This window comes from Moschus berezovskii, chromosome 13, assembly GCF_049115385.1.
Source record: "Moschus berezovskii isolate FMDL1 chromosome 13, NW_MosBer_1.0, whole genome shotgun sequence".
NCBI lineage: Eukaryota > Metazoa > Chordata > Mammalia > Artiodactyla > Moschidae > Moschus > Moschus berezovskii.
In genome coordinates, this window is record NC_142472.1 from 50,758,071 (window position 1) to 50,780,480 (window position 22,410).

General features: G+C 43.3%; 1 protein-coding gene across 3 annotated transcripts in view; it reads left to right on the forward strand.

Annotated features, from left to right (window-relative positions):
* Positions 1-22,410, forward strand: part of IFT88 (intraflagellar transport 88) — a 70,091-nt gene that overhangs the window by 44,649 nt on the left and 3,032 nt on the right. For all 3 annotated transcript variants that reach the window (XM_055426402.2, XM_055426403.2, XM_055426404.2), the window contains 10 exons: positions 246-432; positions 1,219-1,327; positions 2,945-3,095; positions 3,544-3,659; positions 4,986-5,038; positions 5,912-5,977; positions 9,195-9,301; positions 15,775-15,841; positions 19,021-19,131; positions 19,350-22,410. The exon at positions 19,350-22,410 is cut by the window's right edge and continues 3,032 nt beyond it. In XM_055426402.2, coding sequence (XP_055282377.1) covers positions 246-432; positions 1,219-1,327; positions 2,945-3,095; positions 3,544-3,659; positions 4,986-5,038; positions 5,912-5,977; positions 9,195-9,301; positions 15,775-15,841; positions 19,021-19,131; positions 19,350-19,471 — 1,089 coding nt within the window. In that variant the 3' untranslated portion in view covers positions 19,472-22,410. The remainder of the gene's footprint in view (positions 1-245; positions 433-1,218; positions 1,328-2,944; positions 3,096-3,543; positions 3,660-4,985; positions 5,039-5,911; positions 5,978-9,194; positions 9,302-15,774; positions 15,842-19,020; positions 19,132-19,349) is intronic.

Below are 22,410 nucleotides of genomic sequence, written 5' to 3' on the forward strand. Positions count from 1 at the left end.
GAGATGAAGCCACTGACTTCTGAGTGGTGGGGTGTTCAGACCATGACTGTGGAGAAGTCATTCATAAGAAACTTCTTGATGATTAAAACCCTTCTGTAGGATGAGTCTGGCAAGACCAGGATATGTAAAATGTGTTTCTCCTATCTGTAATTTCAGAAAGTCCATATATCATGTCTGTAATCTCAGAAGAGTCAGAGAAGGTGTGAAGAGCTTCAGGTAATTTGTGCATTTGGTACTTTATTTAGGAAAATGAATTTGCACAAGCCAGTAGCTATGCAGATTTAGCTGTGAACTCTGACAGATATAATCCGTCGGCTCTTACTAATAAAGGGAATACAGTCTTTGCAAATGGAGACTATGAGAAGGCAGCCGAGTTCTATAAAGAGGCTCTAAGAAATGACTGTTCTTGCACTGAAGCGCTTTATAATATTGGTGAGTAAAATGGGAAAGTTGCCCTTTTTTTTTCCACCCTCCTGGGTTGGGGCTGGGTGAGAGGAGCCGGCAGGGAGGAATGAGCAGTTTTAGTGGCATAGGCAGACAGTGAAGTATGTGAAGGAAGAGGTAGGTAGAAGAGGGGCGAGTGTAGAGCCCTTGGGGCAGGAGGTCGCTCACCAGGCACCTATCTGTTTTAGCTTCTTCATGCATTTAAATGTGTCTCCTAGTCCATTGCTTGAAGGAGCTTTATTAGTTCTTCTGTGAAAAAGAATTTTTCTGTTTTATGTAGTCATATTTGGCTTCTGAAAACTTGTCGCTTATTTGTTTATTGCTTTACGAAGCCCTTCCCAACCTCATGATTACTAAATCATTTTCCTCTGTTTTCTTTTCATACTTATATAGCTTTGTTTTTTCTGTTTGGAAAAAATTCAAGAGAGGACTCTGGATTTTTCGTCATGTATGGTCACTTCTCCTAGCACCTTTATGACTTGTCCGAATTCTGTAACCCAGCTCGTTTCTAAACTGTTATGTCCTTTCTATCCATTTGTCATTCCTGCCCCACCCTCCCACTTTAAATTATGAAAGCTTTGGGCATGTTTTGGTGTCTGCCAAACATCAGTGGAATTTCCTGTCTTCTCTCTCATTTTAACAAATTGTGTTCATTTTTATTTTGTCTTCTGGATGAATATTTACCTATGTTTAAATATTCATTCTGTTACTTTGAGAAAACTACTACCAGTGCTAGTATTTATAATTTATGTTTTTCTTTTCCTTCTTTTCAAGGCCTTACCTATAAGAAGCTAAACCGGCTTGATGAAGCTTTGGACTGTTTCCTGAAACTTCATGCAATCCTAAGAAACAGCGCCCAAGTCCTTTACCAGATAGCAAATGTGTATCTTCCTTAAGAATGGTTTCATTAATTCACTCAGCTGGTGACTGAGTACCACTTACTAGATAAGCTTAACTAGTAATTGATGGGGATATATTTTTAAATCTAGCTATCAGTTCAATATGTGGTGAAAATATTGTTTGAGTGATCCTGTTTTAAAGGGTCATGTGAGTTATAGGAGGAATTATTAGAAGTGGCAGCTATTATTAATCTTTCGAAATAATAACTGAAGTAATTGGGTGTCATGTCAAGTCCACACAAGCTGTTCATTGAGCATAAGTTAGACACTTCAGGGAGCTCCGTGGTATCCCAGTGGTTAGGACTGTGTGCTCTCACTGTTTTCTTTTCATACTTATATAGCTTTGTTTTTTCTGTTTTTCAAATAAATTATGAATTTATTTGAAAAAGGAAAAAATTCAAGAGAGGACTAAGGACTAAGATCCTGCAACCTGTGGATCATGCCAAAAAATCAGAAATAATAATGTTTTACATATTGTCTCCTGTTCTTCTGATAGGGTGGACAAAAGTTTTTGGCCAAAAAATTTTAGTTGTAGAGCAGATGGTGTTTGTTATTTCTTTTAGCCTTTTGTGTTTTGTTGAGTTATTTTCTCCTGAGATGTCAGTGTTATGACCTGCTGGTGTCTTGTTCCTGATCAGTTTGGATCCAGACAAGCAATTGATGTGTTTGAGGCTATTTGAATATATTTCCTTATTTTTATGTTTTTCTTATGGTGTCATGTTTGTCATCATTAAAAACAGAAGACTTATTTTTCAGTGAAACTTTGGATTGAAATATTTTCATTAACGTAGCTAATACAAAATAATTAGTAGTCCATAAGTATTGGTATGAATAAATTATTTTAACGTATGCAGAGGATTTACAAGGCACAGAGCTACCAAAAGCTGTCTTGGGCTTGTACTGTTAAGTTCAGTCAGTTCAGTCGCTCAGTTGTGTCCGACTCTCCGCGACCCATGAATCACAGCACGCCAGGCCTCCCTGTCCATCACCAACTCCCGGAGTTCACTCAAACTCATGTCCACAGAGTTGGTGATGCCATCCAGCCATCTCATTCTCCGTCGTCCCCTTCTCCTCCCGCCCCCAACCTTTCCCAGCATCAGAGTCTTTTCCAGTGAGTCAACTCGTCGCATGAGGTGGCCAAAGTATTGCAGTTTCAGCTTTAGCATCAGTCCCTCCAATGAACATCCAGGATTGATCTCCACTCATCAGAAAGTACAAAGAAACCATTCTTTTAAAATGTTGCTTATGTTAAGAGAGGGTGAATAATTGAACACAGCATTCACGTGTCTTTGTTAAGAACAAATTTTGGATAAGACATTGAATAAAATAGCACACTGTTAATTCTTATAGGAATGTGGTGATGATCTTAGTGGGTAATAATGAAGCAGAAGGAAAAGCAAGGTGTCCACAGGAACAGAAGTGCTGTTTCCAGTGAGACCCCGTTTTTCATCCTCATCCCTGAAGAAAACCTGGAGTAAACAGTGTTATGTAGCACTTTAGTATAGATTAAGAAACATTTTTATTGAAATGTTGGCTTTAGGTTTGCTTCTTGATCAATGAATTTAGAAAAATTACGTTATCCTTAATTGAAATTGTCTAAGATACGAGTTAATGGAAGATCCCAGTCAAGCTATGGAATGGTTGATGCAACTAATCAGCGTTGTTCCCACTGACTCCAGGGCCCTGTCTAAACTGGGAGGGCTGTATGACAGCGAGGGGGATAAGTCCCAAGCGTTCCAGTACTACTATGAGGTGGGTGTGTGGTCTCGCCTACCTTCCATGAGTTGTTTTAAAGAAGACAGCAGGCCTTTTAAGTTTTAAAAATTAGAAATGCTTATTAGCTTTTAAATGAATACTGATTTAAAATAAAGCATCTGTGGAATATAAAGTTAGTTTTTGATTGATTTTAATAAAAAAGTTCAAATTCATTTTTCTCCTGAAGGATGATTTCATTCCTTTTGAGTCTATTTCATATTTAATTTGACTCAGATTGTGTATCAGTACATCAAAAAGATATTTATAGATAACTGAAACTTGTCAAGCAAATCTTAAGTTCTCCAAATCTTGTGCAGTTTCAAAGCTTGTACAGTGCTTCTGACAGCTGGTGTGTTTTAATTAAGACATGTCACACTGGATAAATTACTCTGGCCAGTGGGTAAATGCTGCAGACTGAACCGTTGTTGACTAGTTCACTCTCCAGTCGTATAGGTATTTCCCGTCCAACATTGAGGTCATCGAGTGGCTCGGGGCCTATTACATTGACACCCAGTTTTGTGAAAAAGCCATTCAGTACTTTGAAAGAGCTTCTCTTATACAGTAAGTAACTGTTATGATTTTGTGTTTAGTTAAATGTCTGAAATGTGATAGACGTGCTGCGCTCCTGAACAGTTGTAGTGAACATTCATGCATCATTTCCATTTTCCGTGTTTCATTTGACTCAGTCTTTATTGTGATAAATATATTTCCTTTTTATGCACAAGTTTAAAAAAAAACTTCTTTAAGGTACCTTGTGTGTTTTTCACATCTCAGCAAGCAAGTACTATTTCTTTATCAATTAGAAAATGACTGTCTAAGTCCAAGGGCAGAGTTTAATTTCTGAAAGAGCCCTAATAGAAGTGTTTCACTTGTCTCAATTTATAATTGATATACATTATACAGTTCAGTGTTATATCTTTTTGCCTTTTCATACTGCTCGTGGGGTTCTTAAGGCAAGAACACTGAAGTGGTTTGCCATTGCCTTCTCCATATAAAGAATGAAACTTTTAAAGATGGCTTTAAGTTCATATCAGAATGTTCTATACATTTCTGATTCAAAAATAATTGGGTTATACCATGTTCTGCTTTGTATTTGGCCTAACTGAATTTTAACATTAAATGTGGGGAAAGTGGAGGTGGGGGACAAGGTGGAGAGGGAGTGGTTATCAGGATAAAATAAATAAGACACAAAGCCATATTGTGCAGCACAGGGGATATAGCCTATATTTTAGAACAACTTTAAATGGAGTCATTTGAATCACTATGTTATACACTTGAAACTAATACTGTAAATCAACTACATATTTGATTTGGAAAAATAAGGTGAGAGGATTAAATTATTCCCTAGTCTTATTTTGTCAAATTTTTTCTTAGAAATTTTTAATAGTAGTCTTTAGAAATCCTGGTCGTATTTATTTTAGAAGAAAAATTCATTTATTTCTTTTTAAGGGGATAAAAAAAGGATGAGTAGAATTCTTTTTTACTTTCTTTTTAGTTGAAGTCTAATTGTTCAAATACAGGGTCAAAAATTGCCATTGGGTACTAAATTTGCAAGCCTAAAGCTCAGTTTCCAAGCCTGAGGTACTAAGCCAAGAAAATGCCAAAGGTTTAATATAGAATGCTGAGAACTTTACCCAGATTGGTGAGCTTTATTCTTACAGCTAAATAAAGGTGTGAATTAGGTTGAAGGGCTCTGAATCTAAATTTCTTGATATAAATACGGCAGATGATGGTGAAGGACATTATATATATACTATTTTTAATAACAAAGATGATCTAATCATATGTCAAAAAGTAATCAGAAGATAGTACAGGTAGATGGCTTTATAAAGCTGTTTGACCACAGATTATTTTTGTTTCATCTAATTTCATCTATTTCTTTTATAGGCCTACACAAGTGAAATGGCAGCTGATGGTAGCTAGTTGTTTTAGAAGAAGTGGTAAATGCTCTTATTCATTTTAATATATGTTGCTTCTTTCTGTCATTTAGGTCATTATATGTATATACATGTGTTCTGATTTTGTGTATTTATTAATATTAACTTTTGATAAGCACACATATTTGAGGCATTATATGAAAGACACAGTGGTTACCACAATAAAGAAAAAAGTTTTGTTCCTGTTGGCAGTACAACCTCACTGTGTACACACATTTTATTACATCAGTTGCCTGAACTCACAGAACGCCTGTCTGTGAAGTGTGTGTGTGAGGTCCTCTGGTCTGAGCTCAGATGTGTAGGTCAGGGGAAGATAAGCTGCTTCAGCTAACCCGGCAAACCCGAGCTGGACACTCCTGCTTCACTTCGGTCATTCCCGCCAGACTCTGAGGCTTGCAGGGCTGCCCTTTTGTACACGGAGGCCTACACAGGGCCAAAGCTATTTCCTGAGATTTTCACAAACATCTTTGATCCAAAATTCACTTTTTTTTTGTTATTTGCTGATACGTGAAGCTAAATTACTTTATTACAAAATAAAATGCCTTCTATAAACTTCTTAATATTTCAAAATAAAAACTGCAAAACATCTTTTCCAGGTGAATGACATTACAATTAGTCTCTCAAATTATTTTAAGAAGTAGAGCTAAGTTTCAGCCATCACTGGTTTACATATGCTTTTACCCCTTTTTCAAATTTATCTGTGCATTTTCATCCAGAGGTTGTATTAAGAATGGTTACTTATGCTTGTGGCAAGCATGAAAGTCATTCTTCTAAACCAATGAAATGCTGCCAGCATATGGAATTTAAATTAGTCCTTTGCTGAATCCTGTGAATTTCTGTAATTGCTTGTATGTTTGTTTTCTCTTTTACTTATAGGTAACTACCAGAAAGCATTAGACACTTACAAAGATATTCACAGAAAATTTCCAGAAAATGTAGAATGTAAGTGGGACTACAGTTGATAACTTGTGAGGGTATAGGTTCTCACATTTTATGTCTAAAGATGTAATAATTACCTTTGCTACAGTAGCTGCATATGTAGATACCAACCTATAATTTGTGGTACATGTATTCAAATATGTGATTATAGGATCAGAAAAATTGACTATGCAAGTGCTAGCTGGTGGTGCTAGTGGTAAAGAACCTGTCTGCTAATGCAGCAGATGTTAAGAGATGCAGATTCCGTCTCTGGGTTGGGAAGATCCCCCGGAGGAGGGTGTGGCAACCCACTCCAGTATTCTTGCCTGAAGAATCCCATGAAAAGAGGAGTCTGGTGGACTGCAGTCCGTATTGACACAAAGAGTTAGACTGAAGTGACTTAGCACACATGCACACCTTTTCATAGAATTTAATTGTTGGTAGATTTAAATACATCACTGGGAAATTTCCTGGCAGTCCAGTGGAAAGGATTTCACCCACTCACTGCTGAAGGCCCATGTTCAATCCCTGGTGAGGGAACTAAATTCCGCTAATTCCATAGCCTGGCCAAAAAAAAGAATTTTTTTAAAAGTGAGGCTTCAGTTAAAAACAAATAAATATACCACTTAATTCTCTTCAATAGCAAAGATATCTATATTTCAAAGCTTTATGAAATTTTAAGACTAGATTTTGGTTTATTATTGATTTTTTTTTAAGTTTATAAACTATGGTATTTTATAAAAAAGGCATTTTAAACTATCCATTTAATGTATAACTTTTTGAGATTGAAAGTATACCTTTAGAGTTTATGATAATAGAATGCTAATAATCTTGCTGATACAGCAAATGAAGTTTTATTAGATTATTTTTAAACCTTATATCTTATTTCCCTTTTATAAAGTTGGCTTTGTATAAAATATTTATTTCTTTCAATCTTACTGCACAGTGGATTTGATGCAACTTGAAGTAACAGTGCAAAGTGTTATAGTAACAAGATCGGGATCCAGAAGAGGACAAAATAACTGTATTCTGTGTGTGTACTCAGTTGTGTCTGACTCTCTGTGACCCTTTGGTCTGTAACCTCCCAGGTTCCTCTGTCCATAGGACTTTTCAGGGAAGAATATTGTATTCTAGGTTGTATATTCTCACTAAACTGTATTTGGCCCTGAGTAGCCTTGGGGCTATAGGAAAAAGAGAAACATGGTGGTTTGTATGAATGAAATCTTTACTATTTATGAGCAAAATAGGAAGTAGTTCTTTTGCAAGAATCAGATCTGTTTAGCTCTTGCTGCAGTCGTGTTGAGACGCAGAGGAGGGTAGGCAAGGTCACTGAGAGACGTCGGCGCTCCTGCTAACATCCCTGCAGCAAGTAGAATACGTGTCTGAAAAGACCATTCTGAATGTTGTCCTTCAGTGACTATGTACACAAAACAGCCCATTTCAGTAAAAACGGATCTTTTCTGGGCCAAATTTTCAGTGGCACAGTCCAGTCCAGGGGTTAGATATGCTGCATGTTCCTTCAGTAATATTTTTCTCAGTTTGGCTTTTGTGAAAAGCAGAGAGCTCAGAATTACAGCCTTTGAAAGGAGCCTAGGAGCAAGGGGTTTTGTAATGCTGCTCAGATGTGGGTTCATTAGTTCACAGCAGTTTCCAAACACCAGTCAAAAAAACAGGATACATGGGGATTATTTGTAAAGCCTGTAAAAACCACAAATCTGTAGCCCAGGCCACAGAGTCTCCTTCAGGTTTGCCATGGACCTGGATGTCTGATTTTTTTTTTTTTTAAAGAAAGACTGAGAGATCTATTCTTTTAGAACCTTAATCTCTCTTGTGATGTTACTAAGGGCAGAACAGGTTGTTTTGAAGCATTTCAAAGTTTCCAGTAGGTTTTCATTGTTGATGGACTTTTTGGTTAGTCTATAGAGAAATAATTTCATGCTCAGGATGAGACTGTTGACTCAATAAAGATAACAAGGATGTCTGATTTTTTTCCTGTTTCTTTTTAAATAACTTTTAATATAATTCTTAAGCTCGGCCACACTGGGAAACTGATGCTTTAGACATTAAATGGGAACAGTGATAGAATAATCATTATAGTAGTCCCAGCCCAGGAATTGAACCTACGTCTCCCACATTGCAAGCGGATTCTTAACCAGCTGAACCACAGGGGAAGCCCAAGAATACTGGAGTGGGTAGCCTATCCCTTCTCCAGCAGATCTTCCTGACCCAGGAATCGAACCCAGGTCTCCTGCATTACAGGTAGATTCTTTACCAGCTGAGCTATCAGGGAAGCCCATTATAGTAGTAGTAGTAATAACAGTAATTCCATTTTGGAAATGGAAACCCAGCAGTCTGCTAGGCAGAGTTTCCCAGCCTCTGCACCACTGACGTTGGGGATCGGATAATTCTGTTGTGGGGTTGTCCTGTGGATTCTGGAATGTCTAACAGCATCCTTGGTCTCCACCCACAGAGGGCCAGCTGCATACCTTCTGTTGGGTGCTGCCAGGTGTTCCCTGGGGACGCACTTGATATGGGTGGAGGACCACCACAGTAGTCACAGCACCTCCACATTGGATGGCAGAGCGAGCGCCTCCCAGCAAGGCCACATTTCTTTCTTTGAAGAGAATTTATGATTCCTTGTAAAAGTCGAATGATTATCTATGCTACAGGGAATGTCCAGGACACTTGGGCCTGAGTAATTTTCAGAACAGGTGTAATCAGTAGCCTACCTTGATGCTAGCATAGGAGAAACACTTGCACCCATGTGCAGCCTCACTTTGAGCAGAGTACTTTTCTGATGAACCCAGAAAAGTCATCAGGTGACTGCAATGCTGGTACATGGCACTGTTCCTGCCCTATGGACGTGGCAGAAAACAAGACAGATGAAAATCCTGGCCTTGTGGAGCTTGCATTCTAGTGGGAAGGAAAAGACAATAAATATATAACATGTCAGGAGTCATAAATGCATAAAGGAGAAACAAGTGAGGAGCTAAAGGCTCGAATTATAGATGTCGTGGTCTCCCCTGAAGGGTGGTGGGCAGGTGTGCCGAGTCGTTCTAAGCCCTCCTTCAAGGAGGCCACTTCTCCGAAGGCCAGGAATGCAAACTGCAGAGATTTTTCAGGAGAAACCAACACTGTTTGTGAGCATCATTCCGACTGTGTCCCTGAGGATTGAGTGTATTGATTTGTTCTTCGAACACCATGTATAAACACTTCTCTGAAAATGTTTTTCATAATTTAGGTCTACGTTTCTTGGTCCGTCTCTGCACAGACATTGGATTGAAAGAAGTTCAAGAATATGCAACAAAACTAAAGAGATTGGAAAAAATGAAAGAAATCAGAGAACAGGTATCTCACATGAATGAACTGAAAACTGCTGTCTGTTGATTCTGGAAACGTCAGCCTTCTGTGCTCATCTGAGTGATGTCAGGGCTTCTGTCAATAAAACTAAGTTGAAATTATTTTTCTGCTCTAGCATAAAAGGAGAGATAACTGAAACTGTAGTTTTAGCATAAATTTCTGTCAAAACCTTGTTCTAATCGGAGGAAGTGCATTAGATTCAATGTAGTCCTTAGTGGGTGGCTACTAATAGACTAACAATGGTAATTTTCCTGCTACAAATAACCGCAGATTAATTTATAGACCTGACTTCAGCTGGAGAGTCCATGCCTGTGGGAACCAAAATGCAGGGGCTCGTGTGTAGCAGTGGTGGTTTTTTGTTGGGCTGCTCTGTTGTGTAGTAGGACATGGCACTGAGAATAGTGCTGGTGCCTGAAGGGTTGTATGGTTTGTGTTCCCTGTGGTATTTTTACTTCTGAGAGTGAGTACTCCCTCCTCTGTTTGAGACTAGACTATTAAAAATTTAATGTTATTTTTGAGTATCTGTCTTTCATAGAAAGACATATATTCTTTAAGCTTAAACTTTTTTAAGAACTTAATTACCTTAGATAATTAAACCTAAGTTTCATATTTGCTTTCAAAATATGGTTATCTTGTGTTTGCTTGGAGGATGTGATCTGTTTTATTCTTTTTTAAATCTGTCCATGGGATTCTTCAGGCAAGAACTCTGGAGTCGGTTGCCATTTCCTCCTCCAGGGGATCTTGCTGACCCCAGGACTGAACCTGTGTCTCTTACCTCTGCTTCTTTAGGAGGCAGCTTCCCTGATAGCTCAGTTGGTAAAGAATCCACCTGCAATGCAGGAGACCCCAGTTCCATTCCTGGGTCGGAACGATCCCCTGGAGAAGGGATAGGCTACCCACTCCAGTTTCTTCAGTTTTCCCTGTGGCCCAGCTGATGATGAATCCGCCTAATGCGGGAGACCTGGGTTCAGTTCCTGGGTTGGGAGGATCCCCTGGAGAAAGGAAAGGCTTACCCATTCCAGTATCCTGGGCTGGAGAATTTCATGGACTCCGTAGTCCAGGGGGTCACAAATAATCGGACATGACTGAGTGACTTTCACTTTCTTCACCCCTGCACTACCTGGGAAACCCCCATCAAGCTTAAAGAACTTTAACTTGGTCTTGCAGAGCAGGGGCCCCACCCTATACCTAGCATGGCCCCAGAATTAGATCTCTGGAGTCCAAAAGACTATGTTTTAAAAACAAGTTAATCCACGATGTTCAAGAAACACTGGTCTAGAGTTATGCTTCTGAAGGGTTACCTTCAAATGATCAAACACAAGCTTAGGATACAAAGTCTGCTTTAAAGGGAAAAGTAAACACAAAATAGGCCATGGACTTTTAAAACCTGTTTTCAAATGAAGAAGGATTTGAGTAGACCTGGTGGTTCAGATGGTGAAGAATCCACCTGCATTGTAGGAGACACGGGTTCAATTCCTGGGTTGAGAAAATCCCCTGGAGGAGGAATGGCAACCCGCTTCAGTATTCTTGCCAGGGAAATCCCATGGACAGAGGAACCTGGAGGACTACAGTCCATGCGGTCACAAAGAGTCAGACATGACTTAATGACTAAACTACCACCACAGAAGGATAGGTAAATGAATTCAGGTTTATGTGGGTCAGGATAATGGATCTCACCAAGCCCCTAGGTCCTGTTTTAAGATATTAAAGCTGGAAGTTCGTTTCTGTGGACTGACTTTTCAGAGGACATTTTCTGACACTTGTGTCCTTTTCTGGACATTTATGGAGAAGATGACTGTTCTCCCTTTGTACTCTGGGTTGAGTTCCTGGGCCTGGAGGGAGCCTGCGCCCTGTTCCTTGGGGGCAGCGACAAACAGCTGGGCAGGGTGGGACACTGCAGCATCCAAGGTGCTGGGTTTTCAGCGTTTTGTGTTTCTGCTTCACTGAACATAAAACATTAGTTGCAAGAAACTTGTGAAACTTTGTTGTACAACTGGAAAAGAGCAAAAGGAGAAGAACAGGAATTGAAGACTGAATATTTTAAATACAACAAGGAAGAGAAAAATGTTAGCCCATACTAGAGAGGGGTAGAGAATAAAAGGGAATGACTAGGAGGCAAAAGAGGATGGGAGAGAGACAGTTTACACAATGCAGGAAGTTTTCTTTGCTCATCCAAAATGAAGCATACTCATAATTTGTTCAATTTTAGAAATCAAATTTCTAAATTCTTACAATATTCAAAAAGAGAATTCCCCAAGAGGGAGGAGTTATATGCATATATACAGCTGATTTATGTTGTTGTACAGCAGAAACTAATACAACATTGTAAAGCAGTTATATTGTAACATTAATAAATAATTCCTGTCTTAATATTTGTCATTCCCATCCCCCCCCACCCCAGAGAAATCAAACAGTTTCAAGAAATTGTTTGTTTTGGCCAACTTAAAATACCGTGGGACATTCAAAACTAATATAAAATGTAGTTGGTACTTACCCCTAAATTTCCAATTATTTCCAAAAGCTATTTGAGCAGAAACCTTTTTGGCTATATTTCTTAAATGGAAAGAGAGTCCATGTGAAGAACTCTTAAAAGGAACAGCTTTAAATTGACTGTAAGTTCAGTTCAGTCACTCAGTTGTGTCCAACTCTTTGCCACCCCATGAATTACAGCACACCAGGCCTCCCTGTCCATCACCAACTCCCGGAGTTCACTCAAACTCATGTCCATAGAGTCAGTGATGCCATCCAGCCATCTCATTCTCTGTCGTCCCTTTCTCCTCCCGCCCCCAATCCTTCCCAGCATCAGTCTTTTCCAGTGAGTCAACTCGTCGCATGAGGTGGCCAAAGTATTGGAGTTTCAGCTTTAGCATCAGTCCTTCCAATGAACACCCAGGATTGATCTCCCTTAGAATGGACTGGTTGGATCTCCTTGCAGTATAAGGGACTCTCAAGAGTCTTCTCCAGCACCACAGTTCAAAAGCGTCAATTCTTTGGCTATCAGCTTTCTTCACAGTCCAACTCTCACATCCATACACGACCACTGGAAAAACCATTGCCTTGACTAGACGGACCTTGGTTGGCAAAGTAATGTCTCTGCTTTTTAATATACTATCTAGGTTGGTCATAACTTTCCTTCCAAGGAGTAAGCGTCTTTTAATTTCATGGCTGCAATCAGCATCCGCAATGATTTTGGAGCCCCAAAAAATAAAGTCTGACACTGTTTCCACCATTTCCCATGAAGTAATGGGACCAGATGCCATGATCTTTGTTTTCTGAGTGTTGAGCTTCAATCAACCTTTTCACTCTCCTCTTAAGGAAATTATAATAAAAGTAGCAATAATGTTTCATACATTTTATATGTTATTGCATTTACAAAGTTCAAGAAAGAAAACCAGAGGATAACCCATATAACATTTATCCTTGGTGCAAAGTGTTCAGTGATTTGGATTGGACGACACTCTCCAGGTGAGGCTCCGGTGCCTTTTGTTGAGGCTTGGGGGCCTTGCGGGCTTCCGTCGCCCTGTGCTAGTCCTAGGTTCACCTGTTCAGGAAACAGTCAAATGGGGAAGGTGCTCCAGAAGCTGGTCACCTGGTGGGAGAATAAAATGAATGCAGGTCACTTCCGCCTGGCCCACAGACACGCAGTGTCGTCCTCAGAGAGGGTGTGACTGGACGTCAGGGCCTGGCGCAGAGGCGGGAAGGTATGAGCTGAGGTGTGAGCAGGAAGGTGCAGCCACGTTCATGGGTTTTTTGGAGCTGAAGCCACAAAAAAAGGTCTTCAGTTCTGTTTTCTATTGAATTTGAAGTCAGTCTTCTTAAGGCTCCTTAACTTGTTAACATCCGTTCCTTGTTCTAAGACAAGGCTCTAACTCTTACAGAATAAAAGCCCTGTGGTGGACAGAACCCTGGGCTTTTGTCCTTCTTATCCCTGGTCAGCGTTCGAAACTGTCCACAGTGAAGTCAGGTTTGTCCCAGTCTGTCACCAGCATTGCTAGAAAATGGCCACATACTTGGATGTCAGCAACATCCAGTCACTGGGAGAGTTTGCAGCCCCACCCCCACCCCTGAGTCCTGTGGCCACTCTTGGGGGCAGGCGACATTGTGGCCGGAGGTCACCACACGGTGGGTCCCTGTTGGGGAGAGTGTTGTGTGTTCACGGCAGGGAGGGTGCCGTCTTCCAACACTCCTCTGTTTACATTCTTCTCTCATTTTTCCCCCCAAATGGGAATGGCATCTCCTTTTTTTTTTTTTTCCATATTATTGGAAAGACAAGTGTTATTCTACAAATATAGATGACTTTTGTAAGTAGTATTCAAATTAAAATGTGTAAAGAAAAATCTGAAAATCATTAAACCACGACTTTGAGATCACTACTGTTATCATTTTGGTATTTATATTCCCAAGCATTTTTGCAAATATATACAAACATATATTCAATACACATTTTAAAATGGGAACTTTTTTATTTTTAAAAAAGTGACATTTTTACAAAATACTGTTTATACCCTGCATTTTCCCCCTACTTAGCAAAACAACCTGGGGAGTTTCCCGTGTCCCTGAAGGCAGACCCCTGTCATTTTTTCTGGCTGTTCTGTCACGTAGCTGTTTCCTTCACATGTCAGTCCTCTATCCATACCTCACTCCCCCAGATCAGTCCAGATTCCCAGGAACTTTATGAGGTGTCAAAACTCTGAGAAGATGGCAGCGTCTCTCCTCCTGGCATCAGCACAGACCACCTGCTGAGAAAGAAATGAGACAGGCTTCTCAGTCACTGAAATGTGCCTGTGTCCCTGGGCCTGTGTCTGCACCCAACCTGTTTGCTGTGAGGCTGGGCCCCTCAGTAAGCCGTTACTGTTGTACCTGCTCCATTACTCTTCTTCCAGAAGGTTCCCCCAGTCTGGACCTGTCCCTCCTGCCTCTGTCTCTTCCTTCCCTACTGGGAGGAAGATTATATGGGCATTTGTCTTAATGAGTTTAATTATTTTATCATTGTCTAAGTCTTTTAAATATGCTGGTGATTATTCATCTATGGGCTTCTCAGGTGGCACTAGTGGTAAAGAATTCGCCTGCCAGTGCAGGAGACACAGGAGATGCAGGTTGGATCCCTGAGTCGGGAAGATCCCCTGGAGGAGCAAACAGCAGCCCACTCTAGTCTTCTTGCCTGGAGAATCCCATGGACCGAGGAGCTTGGTGGGCTATGTATGGTCCATGGGATTGCAAGGGTTGGACATGACTGAACATCTAAGCACAGATGAAAACCAAGTTTCTACAATCTGAGTATAAATATAAATATTTTTATTTTGTTACATCATCTTTGGGTTTTCTTTTGTCTGTGGAGGCAAAGGGAGATATGGGTTCCCAGCGAGGTTTCTTTTTAATAGAAAATAATTTGAACATGTTTACTGATATTTGGAAGACTAGAGTTTTAGGAGAGTGTTTCATTGTACAGACTTGAGTCTTCGATTATGGAAAAAAAGTGTTTTCTTCTTCCTAGCAGACTATATTATCAATAACCCCATCCATGACCTGATAATTTATAAATAAATTGGAGAGTTGTCAGGTTTGAGGGTGTAAATAATGTGTCCTTTGAGTTGTTTATGGAATTATGTTCATAGTATTAAAGATCTAAATAAGATATCAACCTTTGTTGAAAAAATTTAATTCAGTTGTAAATTATTGTCCAACACTGTTGTAAATAATTGTCCAACACTGTCTGTTTCTATTCGTTGAGTACTGTTTTCTCTCAATGAACCTTTATACGTACAAGAAACTGACAGTGCTGGAGGCAGGTTCAGTATTAATTCAAAGATTCTAACTCTATAAAACAGAATAACCATAAGATTCAGTAAGAAACCTAAGAATGTCACAGTTTGGAGATAATTCTTATGACTTATGGGTGCTTTATATCTAGAAAAGTAGACTGTTGGGCAGACCTTGGGTGTCCTGTGAGATTTAGAAGTGCCTTTACTGTGGAAGGTGAATTTCAAAGCCCTGCCGTCCTTTTCCCCCCTAAACAGTTCTGGTCCAGTGTTGTCACATGGGGCTACAGCAGAAACGGCCCACTCTCAAGTCCCCGTCTCCCTCCACCTCTTTAGCTGCTGTGTTTAAGACCTGAGCTTTCACATCTGGGAAGTACTTGGTTTTTAAGTTACTTGCAAAAGCATGGATGACCCTGCCCTGTTAAGCCCTAATGCCATCCGTGTGTGTAGTGGGACTGGGGTCTCCAGGTTTCCCGCCTCATTTCCAGGACAGCTGGGCCTTCCTCCTGTGGGGCTGACTCCAGGGCAGGTCATGTGAACCCACCTTGGGAGTCAGGACCAGTCAGGCCTGGGAGCTGCATTTTAACAATAAATCAATGCTTGGCTATGGTGATCCCTGCAGTATATCATCTATTCTTATTTTCACTGAAGCAGGACTTGTGTCCAGCGTGTACTTGTTAACATGTGGTCTTCTTGCTCTAGCGCATCAGGTCTGGCCGGGACAGCAGCGGGTGTTCCCGTGGCCGGAGAGACGGGAGTGCGGGAAGTGGTGAGTGTCCCCGACCGTGGAGAGTCCGGGGTCAGCAGATCCTAGTGCACTGGCTTCTGGAAGCCCCTTGAAACAGTCCAGAAATGTCCTATTTGGTTTTTTACACTTACTTTCAGTTTTAGTCACTTACCTCATTTACTTTAAGTTACTTTTCTAAGCATCAGCCTGCTGTATTATGAACAGGTGTTTGCAGGTGTTAGTTATTAAATACCCAGCCCTATTTCTGCTGATTGATGAGTAAATGGTCATGTTGGGTAGAGCATCACAAGCGTCCATACCAGTGAGGTTTGCTGTGTCACAGTGTTCAGGTGGATGTTGTAAGGAGGGGTCTCACAGGATGCTGACGGACCTCTGCGCGTCAGTGCAGAAGTAGTGCCAGCCTGGGCACTAGGCAGCATGCCTCTGGACCAGCCACACAAACCCTGCTGATTTGGGCTGCTCCTGAGTCCCTGCTCTGTGACTGCTTGTGACATCGTTACTTAATAAGATTTGTTATGTTTTCCTCCCCCTTTTCCCCGTCAACAGAATCCATCTTCTTTCTCTATTTCAGGGTGGAGTAGAAGTTATATTTAGGGGAAGTTGGGTGGTTTTAAGGAAACTAATTAGAAAACCAAGTGCTAAATAGGGATCCGAGTTGTGTCCACACTTAGCCCCACCATGCACACAGGGCTGACTACATCCTGTTGTCTGCTTGTGGTCCTGGGGGCACGACAGAGGCAGGCCTGGCCTGCAGCTTAGGGAGGCCTTCCTTTCATTCCTTCATTACTGTTGGCTGCATGCTGGGTGCCAACGACATGAGACAGAGCCCTTGCCCTCAAGGAAACCAGGATCAACTTGGAAGGACCCACGAACCCTGATCTACTGTGGGCACTGCCTGGCGGAGCGAGGCCGTGGCCCAGACGGCCTCTCCTTGAGGGCAGGGCTTTGCTCCCCAGGTGTGTGCAGCCACTGCAGGCAGCAGAGCGCCTGGATGCCCTGAGGGGCAGCCCCACTGCTCCAGGGGAACCCCAGGGGATCACCTCAGTATCAGGTGACATCTCATTACTTCAGGAATGTTCACACCAAGGATAACTAATGGCCCAGGATAGCTTCAGGTCAAGGCAGGTTTTATTCTTGACATGAAGCTGTGTTCCCCCCAGAAACCTGCTTTAGCACCGTTTGGAATTGGGCTTGTAGATGAGGAACATGGGCCTGCGTGCACCAATAGTTCTCAGCGGCCGGGAAGTTGTGGACCAGCCTGTGCGTCCATGAGAAGAGCCTAGGAAGGGCCCCAGCAGCCCTCTGCTCCCACTCCCCTGCTCTTAGGATGCAGGCTCCCAGGCTGTGAGCACATTTGAATTGGGTGTCCCTTTAAGGGATAACCCTAGGGGAGTGTCAGTTCTTTACTGAAGTTCAGGATCCTACGCTTCCCTCTAGAAATCCTCGGTTCAGAGTAAGCAACCGGTTCCTCCCAAACCCACCACCAAACTGCCTTCCCAGGTCATCTTGGGCTTGTGCGGTGTGGCTGAGGCCCCTGGAAGGCCTTACGTTTAAAGTCCACTTTGGAAGCTCTGGTCCCCCTAGCCAGGTGTCCTGAGAGCTGCTGGAGCTGAGCCAGAGCCCAGAGGACAGTGTCCAGCCCCAGAGAGTGTCCCCAGGCCCTGCCATGCTGCCTCAGGCCAAGGAGGGCCAAGGCTGTCTGGAGAGGGGCCTCCTGGGGGTCTCCCCGCCGCTGCTGCTGCTATTTCTTAGCAAATTTTCCCTTCTCTCATTCAGCTCATGTCAGCCCAACACAAACAGGCAGTCCTGGTGCACAAACAAGCTTCTGGGAGCTGAAGCTGGGCTTCCCGATGGGCCAGGTGTCAGGGCCTGGCCCTGGGGCGGCACCCAGCTCTCTTGCTTCTCTCTCCCAACACTTGCCTTTTTGTTCCTGATTTCCTGTCATCGCCATTGGCCCCACCTCCTCCCCAGGCCCCCACTCTGTCCCGGAGTCTGCCTGTCAGTGCCCCCTCCTCCAGTTCTCTCAGTCCTGGGGCCAGGCTTTCCCTGGCTTTGGGGTCTGAGTCCACCGGGCTGTGGCACCACCTGGATTCCTCCCCACTTTGCCTCCTGGGCCCCTCCCACAGCACCATGGGGCCCCCATGAACATGGCCCACCCTCACAGCGTCCCCTCCCCACACTTGCTCACTGAGAAACAGCACAGCCTGTGTGTTAAAGGGTGCCCAGTCCTACCACTTCCACTTCTGCCCTGGGAAACCCAGTGATGCGCGTTCACATCTCAGCGTGGACATCTCTGGCGCTTCTGTCTGGGTGAGAATCACAGTTCACAAAGGGGAAAGGGGTTTCTTCATGAGTCCAGTTGAGGCCAGACCTGAGCTGGTTTAAGTGTAGTGTGTTGAAATAAATGCCGTGCCTACAATTGGATTTTTAAAGTGTTGCCTAGGAGAGAGGACCATAGGGAACATACAGTCAGAATTATTAGTTTGTACAAAATGGCTCTTCCTGAAATGTTTGAGGGCCTTTGAAAATGGTTCTTTTTTGTGCGTCAGCCTGGTCTCATTATAGCCTTATTTCTCAATAATTTGTTTTATAAACCTCAGTGCCCTTCCTCACGAGGGGTCCTCAGGTTTTATCGTGTATCAGAGTCACTGAGAAGGCTGGTTAAAATGGACCCAACCCCAGCCTGTCTGAGCTGGCCAGTGACGGGCCTGGGACTTTGTGTTTCTGACCAGGTCCCAGCTGTGGTGGTCCCAGGGCCACACCTGGAAAACCACTGCTACGTCTTACAGGAATGACCTTGTGTAGGTGATAGGTCACTGCTACCACTTTTCCATCAGACCCATGGCCACACAGTGAGAGTCTGTGGCCTCCTAGCCCACTGAGGCTGTGAGGCTGTGGTGGCTCCCAGGCTGCACATAGGTGATGGCCCAGCCCCTCTCCCCAAACTGGAGGACCTTCACCAGTGTCTCCAGCACCCGCTGGGATGTGAGCCATGTAAAGACTACTCAAGTGATGCTTATAGTAGAGGTTCCCACCAAGGGATTTCTTAAAAATTTCAGAAGACGAGAATTACATCCCTTGGAAATTGACTGTCAGATGAAACAACCAGCCTGTTTTTTGGCAGATAACTATACTGTAAGATTCATAATGCAGTGTGATGTTCCCCCGGCATATTCAACACCTGTTGTTTCCGTTTCCAGACAGTGGCCAGAACTGTAACGCTGGCAGCAAAGGCGAGCGACTGAGTGCCCAGCTCCGAGCACTGCCTGGCACAGACGAGCCTTATGAGAGCAGCAGCAACAAGGAGCCAGGTGAGTGCCCCTGGCCTGTGGGTCTGTTGGGATGGCAGAGGGGTAGACATGTCCTCCTGGGGGTCAGTAGGAATTTCTGCAACACAGACAAAGCTTCTCGTGACTTGGGAGGCATTCCTGCTCACTTTGGGTTGCTCACTGTTGACGATGAGTCTAACTGGTTCCGCATTTGCTGTTTTTCCTGTTCCTCTAATGTCACCATCTGCTCTGAAACCCAGACGCCTCCTATGTGGATCCGCTTGGCCCTCAAATAGAAAGACCCAAAACTGCAGCCAAAAAGAGAATGGACGAGGATGATTTTGCTGATGAAGAGTTAGGAGATGATTTGCTTCCGGAATAGTATAATTTTAATGTGTTATTTATTAAAGGAAAGGAGTCACCTTACAAGATTATACTCATGTTGAACTTTGGATTAAATATCCAAACTTTAATTTTGCACACTGTCAAAAATTTTAATAAGTGTATTCTGTTCTATGAGTTATGGGTTTGTTTTTAATGGAATAAAAACATGTGGAAATAACACTTAGGCCAGCGACTGACTTGCCCTTTTGAAAACACTGATCCACAGTAGGAAGTAAATCTTCTTCTCTAGTGGCTCAGTGGTAGAGAATCTGCCTGCAAGGCAGGAGACTCAGATCCAATCCCTGGATCAGGAAGATCCTCTGGAGATGGAACTGGCAACCCACTCCAGTACTCTTGCCTGGAGAATCCAATGGACAGAGGAGGGGTCACAAAGAGTCAGACACAACTGAGTGACTAAACAACAGTGACAATGAAATATGGACAAGAAGTAAATCTTGCAGCACTGCTTGGCACCCACGCCCATGTAAGTATTACTAATTACTGAGGTATGTGCTGCTCTTTACTGTAATTTCTTAGACAATGTTAGTAGTGAAAGCACTGTATTGACTTAATGGTTTGTGGCTTGAAAAATATTGTGCTCAGATATACCCTTGATGAGTTGTTCAAGCAAACTTGCTTGGTGTTTGGGGACTGAGTCTGGAAGTTTTGCCTGGCTGGGGCTTCAGCACTAGTGAAGCAGTGTACCACGTCTTGAGCCTCTCAATCTTTTCTGTAATCACCTCCTCCTGCAGCCTCATAGCACCAACCACCCAAGAAATGGCAGCATCAAGGGGGCTTCCTCAGCAGTGCACCTGACTGGTTGGCCATGTCCTGTGGACTTGCCCTGATGGGCAGTCAGGAGGAGTGGCTTGTCTGTAACGCTTCATGAGAGAGGAGGGCCCATCTGTCTCATCTTACCTTGCTTCTGCCATGTGCATACTTCTGTTGTGTGCAGGAGAGAAACACCTAATTAGAGCACGTTCCCTGCTCCCTAAAAAGGTCATGACCCGATAGGGCAGGTATTCAGCAAATACCTGAGATGTCTGGTGTGTGCGAGATTCTGAGGACACGGTCATGACCAAGAGAGCAACACCGGGTCCTCAAAGAGCTTAAATTCTGGCTGGGGAGATAGATAGTGGATGCAGTTTTAGTGGCCTCTAGGGCAGTTGTTGTTCAGTCCTTCAGTCATGTCTGACTCTCTGACCCCATGGACTGCAGCATGCCAGGCCTCCTTGTCCATCACCAACTCCTGAAGCTTACTCAAACTCATGTCCATTGAGTCGGTGATGCCATCCAACCATCTTATCCTCTGCTACCCCCTGCCCTCAATCTTTGTCAGCATTGGTCTTTTCCAATAAGTCAGTTCTTCGCATCAGGTAGCCAAAATACTGGAGTTTCAGCTTCAGCATCAGTCCTTCCAATGAATATTCAGAACTGATTTCCTTCAGGATTGACTGGTTGGATCTCCTTGCAGTCCAAGGGACTCTCAAGAGTCTTCTCCAACACCACAGTTCAAAAGCATCTATTCTTCAGCACTCAGCCTTCTTTATGGTCCAGCTCTCACATCCACACGTGACTACTGGGAACACCACAGCTCTGATGAGGGCAGTTAGAAGATGAAATGAAGACACATCAGGAGAGTATTGACGGTGGAGGAGATATCTGAGAACCCCTCTGGGAGGGGTGTTTGTATCAGCACCAGGTGATGATTCGAGGGCAGCAGTGCCCTGGGCAGGAGGAGCAGGTGCTAACCCACAAGCAGGGGCAGCTGGGGGTGTTGGGGGCAGGGAGCTAGAGTGTCTGGGGCCGTCGGTGTGGTGGGTGCAGTGTGCTTGGGAGCAGGCAAGGGGCTACTATCCACCAGGGAAGCAGGAGTAGGTCTTTTTCTAGCAACAATAGAGAGAAAGATGAGTGATATGACTTAATTTAACCTAGAAAGTGACCCCACTGGTGTCAGGGGGATGGGGGAGGGGACCACTTGCAGAGGCCTGGGTGAGAGGTCACTGGGCCAGCCTTGTTCTGGCAGTGAGAGCCGTTGGAATTGGTCCAATTCAGCCCATGTTTAGGAAGTGGAGCGTGCCCATGCAGGAGATTCGGGTTCAGTCCCTGGGTTAGGAAGATCCTCTGGAGAAGGAACTGGCAACCCATTCCAGTGTTCTTGCCTGGAGAATCCATGGACAGAGGAGGGGGTCGCAAAGAATTGGACACAACTGAACGACTAACTCTCACAGATCGCCGAAGAATTGATGCTTTTGAACTGTGGTGCTGGAGAAGACTCTTGAGAGTCCCTTGTACTGCAAGGAGATCCAACCAGTCCATTCTAGAGGAGGTCAATCCTGGATGTTCATTGGAGGGACTGATGCTAAAGCTGAAACTGCAATACTTTGGCCACCTCATGCGACGAGTTGACTCACTGGAAAAGACTCTGATGCTGGGAAAGGTTGGGGGCGGAAGGAGAAGGAATGAGATGGCTGGATGGCATCACCGACTCTATGGACATGAGTTTGGGTGAACTCCAGGAGTTGGTAATGGACAGGGAGGCCTGGCGTGCTGTGATTCATGGGGTCGCAGAGAGTCAGACACGACTGAGCGACTGAACTGAACTGAACTGAGTGACTAAAGCTAGTGGAGGTGATGGAATTCCAGTGGAGCTATTTCAAATCCTGAAAGATGATGCTATGAAAGTGCTGCACTCAATATGCCAGCAAATTTGGAAAACTCAGCAGTGGCCACAGGACTGGAAAAGGTCAGTTTTCATTCCAATCCCAAAGAAAGGCAATGCCAAAGAATGCTCAAACTACTGCACAGTTGCACTCATCTCACACGCTAGTAAAGTCATGCTCAAAATTCTCCAAGCCAGGCTTCAGCAATACGTGAACCATGAACTTCCAGATGTTCAAGCTGCCAACATCCACTGGATCATGGAAAAAGCAAGAG